This window comes from Anopheles coluzzii, chromosome 3 (assembly GCF_943734685.1).
Source record: "Anopheles coluzzii chromosome 3, AcolN3, whole genome shotgun sequence".
Taxonomy (NCBI): Eukaryota; Metazoa; Arthropoda; class Insecta; order Diptera; family Culicidae; genus Anopheles; species Anopheles coluzzii.
This window is the reverse complement of record NC_064671.1, coordinates 84489548-84497564: the sequence shown is the minus strand read 5'-3', so window position 1 is coordinate 84497564 and position 8017 is coordinate 84489548. Positions and strand designations below refer to the sequence as shown.

Below are 8017 nucleotides of genomic sequence, written 5' to 3'. Positions count from 1 at the left end.
GGGATGTTCTTTGTTTTTTTTTGTTGTAAAATCGTTTGAGAAAGAGAGAAAGTGAGAGAGAAAGAGAGAGATATTAAAGGGAGGATGTGTGAAAAGATCAGTGAAAGGATAACGTGTTAAAATTACTTTGTACATCGAGATTTCAAAGGCTCATACATTGATATATTATATACAACTTCGAGAAGTGGTTCAGTTTCAGGAAGAAGTCCTTTCGCCCCCTTTCTCTCTCTCTCTATCTCTCTTTCTTTCTCTCTTTCTCTCTTTGCAAAACACACATATTCTTCTCTAAGATGTGTATGTGTGTGTGTTTGTTTAGATAAATTCTCCTAATAATAACCGTGCGTATCATCGTACTCCAACACGCGTAAGTGTGTGACTCTTCTTAATAGTAACTCTTTAGTTTAGTTAATAGATTGGCATCTTGAGGTGTGTGTGTGTGTGTGTGTGTGTGTGTGTGGATAGTGTTTTACGTTTTGTTTTGTTTTTTTGGTTATGCTTCCCTGCTGTGCTCCGCCTTACAGCTCCATCCGGTGGCGTTGCTGTTCTGCTGCTGCAGCAGCTGCTGGCGCTGCTTGAGGTAGAGTGTCGCCGCATCGTCCAGCTCGTCCAGCTCCTCCATCGAGACGGGCGAGCGGGGCGAATGCATGCTCAGATCTTCCGGTTCCGTCTGCTCCGGCAGCTCGCTCTTGATGTGCACGATCTGCTGCGGCGTGCGGGACCGGCTGGTGGCGCGCAGATCCATCGCCGAGGCCGCGTCCGCCTTCGCCCCATCGCCCGCCGGCAGCGGGCCGAAGCTGAGCGGCAGCGTTAGGCCGGGGAACTTGTGGTGCAGCAGCATGCCGGGCGGGGTCGGAATCTTCGTCAGCCGGTCGAGCGACAGGTCGCTCGATTCGGACCCGCCGCACACGGACTTGGCATGGTCGGACAGCTGGTCGCCGCTCGCCGCCGGGCTGACCGCGGGCGTCGGCGGGCTCGGCAGGCCGCACTTGTGGTGCAGCAGATGGTGCCGCCGCCGGTAGCTCGAGTTGCACCTATCACAGTGGAACGGTTTCTGGCCGCTGTGGCTGAGCATGTGCGCCTTCAGCTGGTTCGAGTCGCTGAACTTCTGGTCGCACATCTCGCACTCGTACGGCTTCTCGCCGGTGTGCACCCGCAGATGCCGGCGCAGGTTCGCCACCTGCACGAACTGCCGGTCGCAGTGGGTGCAGGAGTACGGCTTTTCGCCCGTGTGCAACCGCATGTGCGTCTTGAGATGGTGGTCGCGCGTGAACCGCTTGTGGCACTCCGGACACTCGAACGGCTTTTCGCCCGTGTGCGTCCGCTCGTGGTTCTGCAGCACGTGCTTGTAGCCGAACGAGCGGCTGCAGATCTTGCAGGTGAACACCTTGTCGCGCGACGGATCCCGCGACGCCACCGACGAGCAGGAGGTGGAGGAGGAGGAGTTGTTGATGCCGGCGGCGGCCCCGGCCGCCCCGGTCGTGGTGGTGATCGTCGCCGGCAGCTCGACGCTCCCGTTCGACTGGGGGGACGAGCCGGAGGTCGGGGGCGAGATCGGCCCGGGGCTGACCGGGATGTCGACCGGCATCGAGAGATGGTGCGAATGGCTCGGCGAACGCATCAGATGCTGCAGATGGTGGTGATGGTGTTGGTGCTGGTGGTGCTGGGCCGCCGCTGCAGACAATTCCTTCCGCAGCGAGGCCTGGTGCTTGCGCTTGGTCAGCTTCTTCGTCTGCGGCACAATCTCCGAGGTGGTGGACACGATGTGATTGTTGTTTGTGCTGCTGCTGTTGTTGTTGTTGTTGGCGGCGGCGACACTCAGCTTGAGGGATTTGGAGCTCTTGTGGCTGAGGGCGGGCGAGATCGGGCTCTGGGGCGGCGGTGGGCTGCTGTTGTTGCTGGTCGGCGTCGGTGGTGCCCACGCACCGAACAGGGCGGCATGCGGGGGGAACAGACCGGTGGCGAGCGATGCCCGCAGGGACATGGGCAGACCGGCGGCCATTAGGGCGGCGGCCGTCTGGTTGGCGGCGAGCAGCTGGGGCGCGAGCATGCCCATGGCGGACGCGGTCGCCGGGTGGAACCCACCGTACAGGGAGGGCGTGTGCTGGAAGCTCATGGCGAGATGGTGCTGCTGGCGCTGGCCGGTGAGCGGTGGCGATACCGACAGGCTGCGCTCCTCGTCACGGTTCATACCTTGCAACGTACGGACGGCGTCTAATCCTGAGAACAAGGAGAATGAGGAGAGATATCCTGTTAATTTATATGTTTATTCTTGGGGATTCTTGTGGGAGCTATTTTGAAGGTTGAAGTTGGGTAAAAACAGATCATAAGAACTTCTGACGCACTTTCGACTATCTTGTCCAAAAAAGGATATTAAAGGGCTATTTAAGAACGCCACCATTCATCAAGTGTCAGACACCGCCATTCGCAATAAGAGCTATTCTAAACCACTAAAAACGCACAGGCCAGGCTCTAAAAATAGCTCAATGACGACACGCGAGACATGAACGGTTATTCCTAGACCGAGAAGAAGGCACAAAAAAACCCGGCAAAATGAACGCAAAAGCCGGCTCCATGTGAGCAACAAAGCTTCCCTCCCCTTTCGTGGCGTATCCTTTGCAGCGTACAAAACACATTCTTCGCGCTCTTTCTCGCTCTCTTGCTCTCGCGTTAAAAGCAACGAGTTGCCTTTAACTCGTACGATATCCTCACACTCACACCCCCAAAAAGGGGCATTCCGCACACATCGTAGTGTGTTCCACCAGGATTTCACCTTCGTGTGTTCGTGTGCAAGGAGGCGGCCCGGGGAAAAAAGGGGAGCAAAACAAAGCCCTTCCACCGCGCACTGCCGTCCCTGCTCGAGCTGCTGGTTCGTCCTTGCGGCGCGGAACCCGTCTCAAGCTTGCGGCGAGACGGTTTGAATGGGTTTTTGGTCCTGCAAAGGGGGGTCGCGTGCGCGCGTGTGTGTTTCGATGTGTGGCTGTTGCTCTGGCAACGCCACACATCTGCCCACCGAAGCAGAGGCACGCACACACACACGAGTAAGGAAGGAAGGAAGGATTCCCATCCCAAGTAGGCGCTTCCGTCGTGTGTGTGTTTTGGCGCGCTGAATTCTGGGTGGCGCTCACACACTCATATCCTGTGGCGTGTTGGTGAGCTTAATCCTTTATTTATGCTTGCCTTCCCTTTCTAACTGACACGCACACACACACATTGGTACCGATGGGGGGGGGATGGGAGTGTTGTATTGATTGTTTACGTTACTGCGAAAGGGGGGAGTCTTTGTTTGTGTTTCGCTTTCATTCGTCAAAATTAGAAGGTGCCACCTTGGCATTGCACCGTTTGCCATTGCGATTAGGAGCGTGTTCTATTGGGGTCCGTTTTTTTGCTCTCTCTCTTTCCTAGTGAAAGAGTTCTGCAGCCTTTTGGAAACCCTTTCAAATGTTGCTGTTTTTTTGGATGTGGATATTTGGATTTTAGCCTGCAGGAGGTTTGCTTTTTCTACGTCCTCGTGTTTGTTTGTATGAAGTGTTCGCGCGCGCGTGCCGCTGCTTGATTGAGTTTCCTGTTTTCTCATTTAGGACGGGATCAGGAAGTGAAATTAATTCCTGTTTACATTTCGCATGTTACAGCCGCAAACACAACCGAACCCACACGTGGATTTTTTATGTGTGGGTGTTTATTTGTCATTTCGTGGGGTTTTTTGAGTAGAAGTTATGTGCTTGATTACATTTATGATCGAGAAGCAATATTGGCAAAAGAGGTTGCAATGCCGTCGGTGTTTGCAAAAAACAGCATTTTTTGGTAAATAATAATATCAAGTATAAACGTTATACTAAAAAAACGGAATTGATGTATAGTTAAAAATCTCAAAATTATTTGCAAATAATTCCTTTTTCTGCTGACCTTCACTCTGGACCACTTACAAAATAACGGAACTCTACTTTGCCAATATATTCTTCCTGCCATTACGTCTGAAGTTCCCAGCATAATAATTAAAGCAAAATTGGTCTCGAATACTACCCATCTCCACGGGGAGGTAATATTTCTGCCACATCTGGCCTTAAAAGTGTTGGTGTTAGCAATAATCTAAAACCTGAAGAAAAAGCAACAAAGAAGCAAGGACCTTCTCCACATCTCCGTATCTTTCCCAGCGCTCTTCCGCCTAGCGCAAAGCGAGTGTGTCCTCGAAGTGTGAATGAAAAGTGAAAGTATCTTTCGGCTGGCCTTAACCGTGTGGCCCTTATGTACTACATAAAAGTCCCCCGTGAAGGAGACCTTGCTGTGTACTGCGCATGCAGTCAACGACTACGACGACGACGACCACAGAGCGTCCCCGGTGGTGTGTGATAAGAAAGCGCTCAAATAAATAAAAAAAGAAAAGGGGTTTGGAAAGGGAGGTGGCGCACGAGACGCCACGAAGTTTCACTTTCATTCCAACCCACCGCTCTTTAAATTGAATCAATTAATGCAATAAGCTAACCCTTCGTGCGGGTGTGTGTGTGTCTTGGTTGACGAGATGGTTTCAGAAGATATGGTGCGTTTATTTTAATCGACGACTGCTTACCTCTTGCTGTTTGAGCGTCCTGCAGAAGCGACAAAGCCATTACTGCCTTGTCACTTGCTAGGTCCGTAGTTGCTCCGTTGCCGGTGTATGGTTCCGTGGCAAGCGGTTGGCAGCAGGTTCAGTTGCGCTTCCCGCAGTGGAGAGGTTGTTCAGGTGATATCACCGCTATCACTGAATGTTGGAAGTAATTCCACACAAACACTCACAAAAAATACACTGAAATGTGTGTTTTCACCACACTACAAGTCGCTGACACTGTATGCCACCGAAGGAAGGGTTCCAAACCCTTCGCGTTGTAATACACCAGCACCAGGGCGAGTCACTTGCGGAAGAAGTCACGCTTGTTTAAAATGTTTTTGCAAAGAACTAGGCTCATTCGAGCTATCAACAATAACGACACAAAATCACTGAAAATTCGTGTTTAATATCAGCACTGCTGCTTTAAATGCTTCACCCAGGCTAGTGGTTTGTTCTCATAATTCGTTCACGACGTTCGTTTTGCACATCTTTCACCACTGTTCACACTTGCTGGATAGCCTACACTAAGAACATATCACGCACGATATAACGCGAAAATGTTTGCACGTATTGCATTTGCACTAGAAGCCTTCTCTTGAAGTCTATGCGAGACTTGGCAAGGCAAGGCTTTGCTTGTTTGTTGCCGGCTTTGCGACCGAATTCGTGAATGGACACCGAACGACTGACGATGACGACCGCGCTCTGGAGTGCGCTTTACGCGCGGGAGCACGCCGGAATGTGCGAAGAAGAATTCGGGCGGGGCGGCGAGGGGTTGCTTTCACTGGCGAACTGGTTTTGGCCAGCCGCGCACGATAATAAAAAGGATGCAAAGCCGAGCAAAAGCGATGGGTAAGGCGGCGGCGCCCTGACTGTTTCGTGTGCTGTTTGCTGCGCTAGCGAACCTCGCAAAAACGGCACATCCGTCGGCTTTGAGTGGCGGCACGCGAGTGATCTTTGAAAAATAATAGAAATCAGTACGTAAGGGAAAAATCGGTCGGTGTGCCGTGCGTAAGGGGTAGTGGAATATGCACCGCACGCACACACGCGCACGCGGTACAAGGGATGTCGTTTTTACGCACCCCCGAACGTTGGACCGCTGTCACCGGTAGGCCCCGGTGGTGTTCTGGTGCGCTCTCTTTCCTACCACACCGACGGCAGCGGAGCGCAGTATGCGTTGGTCTCTTTCGCGTGTACAGAGAGCAAAGATTTGGTCTAGTTCCATCTCTCTCGCTTTGAGGGAAACTTAACCATTTCGTTCCCTTTCCTACACACATTCAAACAAAGCCGCACGAGTGTGTGCGTGTGTTCCAATTGAAACGAAATTCCAAAAACGACCGTGAGAGATAGAGAGAGAAGAGGTATGATACACGAGCAAACAAAAGCGAATTTCGTAGCAATGCTCTCCTTTTCCCCTTACAACTTGTTTTTTTTTTACGTAATTCAAAGCGTGCTCGATCTCTCTCTAATTATTGCTCTCTTGCTCGCTCGTTGTTGGGTACGTAATGGACGGGTTTGTTTGACTGATCCGTTTTCCCCTTTTGCTTTTGCTGACCTAGCACAACATTCTGGTCCTTCGAGCGCGAATGTGTTTGTGCGGTTGCGAGAGAGTCGCTGCTTTAAAAAGCATCCGAGAGAGAGCGAGAGAGAGAATGCGTGTCTTTCCGCTCATCTTTTTTAACAGCTCAGCTTGTCCCTTTGATGAATCGTATTGCTGCTGTTGCTGCTGGCTTTTAAGGTAACCTTCTACTCGTGCCTGATCCTTTGGCTGGAACAGAGGCCGTTTTCACTCCCGGAAACCGGACTCTTCCCCTATCGCACTAACACTTCCAATGCTCACGACGGCGTCAAAAAGGGGAAAAAAGGCTTCCTGCAAAACGGTTGCATAAAAACGACGCACACACAACTCCGGTTGTCTCGTTTTGACACGCTGCCACTGCTGCCATCACACGATGTCCGGTGCGTGTAAGCCTTCACGCACTTTTATCCCCACTCTGTTGTGAACTGAGGCGGTAGCTAGGCCCCATGTTTTAATCTTCACATTCAACAACCCCCCGCGAATTTCTGGCAGTGTTCTTGCTTTCGGGGGTTCGCTCTCAATCTGCAATCTGCAAGTGTCCGAAAGGGACAGAACAAAAATGAGGCTCCCACGTCACCGAAAGTCCCATCCAGGCAGTATTCAAATTTTTAATTGCTCACGTTCATCCTTGGCGGCCTTTTTCGCATTCGGCAGAAGGACACACACACGGTAACTGGAAGCGCTGAACACGCTGGCCAGTGTTACCTGAACACCTCGATCCTCGTTTTGGAGATGCGATCGTTATTGATGGGCAAGGAAACGATTGAGTTTGTGCCTTTTGGACGATTGAGCTACTTTGGTGACGCTTTAGGTTAGCAAGGTTACGTCAACGTTGGGTAGGAAAGATACTCCCAACTGGAAACTGGAACCGACTGTCCCCCTCGATCGATCTACAGCAGTTATTGAAATCGTTCGCTCTTGTATAACGTCGTACGGACAAACGTAGGTCACAATAACTCGATATCAAAGCACGCATCTTCAATGTCCCATAACATGTTCCGTACACGGTTTGGACGTTTAATTGCAAACCACTCATGGAGCGGCGAACGATGATGGATTCATCGATTTAAGATATCTTGAAGGGTGGGTTTTATGCAACCTGCTTATCCAGCCACGATCCAAAGCCCGCCGCCGATGCGGGATGACCCTCGGAGGGGACACAGACACAAACAAACAAAGAGAAACGAAACTGTCATAAGCTACTGGGAACTGGTTCGTCGTTTGCTAATGAAACATACCGAAACCCTTCAGGCAAGGCCTGGGTTTACCACATAACCGTTCGCAAACTAGTTCCGACTGGCCTTCGCGTAAGATGTTCTCGAACTTTACATCCAGTCCGGTTTCTTTGTGATGTTGGAGTTTGCGTTGGAAGTTCGTTATGGAGAAAACGATGATTACTCACCGACCATCATGTTGCTGGAACATCTTACATCTCAACCCTTTTCCCAAGTGTACATTTTGAATGTCACAAGATGCCTCGTAAATGGCGAAAAGCAGCTCAATAATCTCAGGCAAGAGACATCGATCACTAGATCATTCGTTACCGAGCGATCTGTACTTACCGAAGCACTTTTCTCCCAGATCAAACACCATAACCCTTTGCCAGCTTGCTTAAAACGTACTTTGAATATCTAAAGACTTCCCGCAAAATGGCGACAACCGGTTCAGTAACAGTAAGTACCCTGGAGTAGGCAGCAAACACACCACCAGGCAACAATGATACCCGCGACATCCTATAATGCTCTCCGCCTAATCCTAATCCCATCCCCGGGATTCCGCAGGGTCTCGAAAACCGAACCGAAAGGGTGTTTTGTTTTGGCAAAACAAACATAATCTGCCCAGCAACCTGGTACCGCCAG

At 51.0% G+C, this 8017-nt stretch overlaps 1 protein-coding gene across 1 annotated transcript; it reads right to left on the bottom strand.

Annotated features, from left to right (window-relative positions):
* Positions 1-254: 254 nt before the first annotated feature.
* LOC120959155 (protein krueppel) lies at positions 255-5904 on the bottom strand. The gene is made up of 2 exons (XM_040382341.2): positions 4565-5904; positions 255-2217 (listed from the first exon to the last, which is right to left on the bottom strand). The coding sequence occupies exons 1-2, from the start codon at positions 4602-4604 to the stop codon at positions 491-493; spliced, it is 1767 nt and encodes a 588-aa protein (XP_040238275.2). The 5' UTR covers positions 4605-5904; the 3' UTR covers positions 255-490.
* Between the last annotated feature and the right edge of the window lie 2113 nt (positions 5905-8017).

What these genes read in the sequence shown, in the direction of transcription:
- LOC120959155 (XM_040382341.2), bottom strand. Translation starts at nt 4,604, where the DNA reads ATGGCTTTGTCGCTTCTGCAGGACGCTCAAACAGCAAGAG. An exon ending in GGACGCTCAAACAGCAAGAG is followed by an intron (nt 2,218 to 4,564) that starts GTAAGCAGTCGT and finishes CCTTGTTCTCAG; the next exon opens with GATTAGACGCCGTCCGTACG.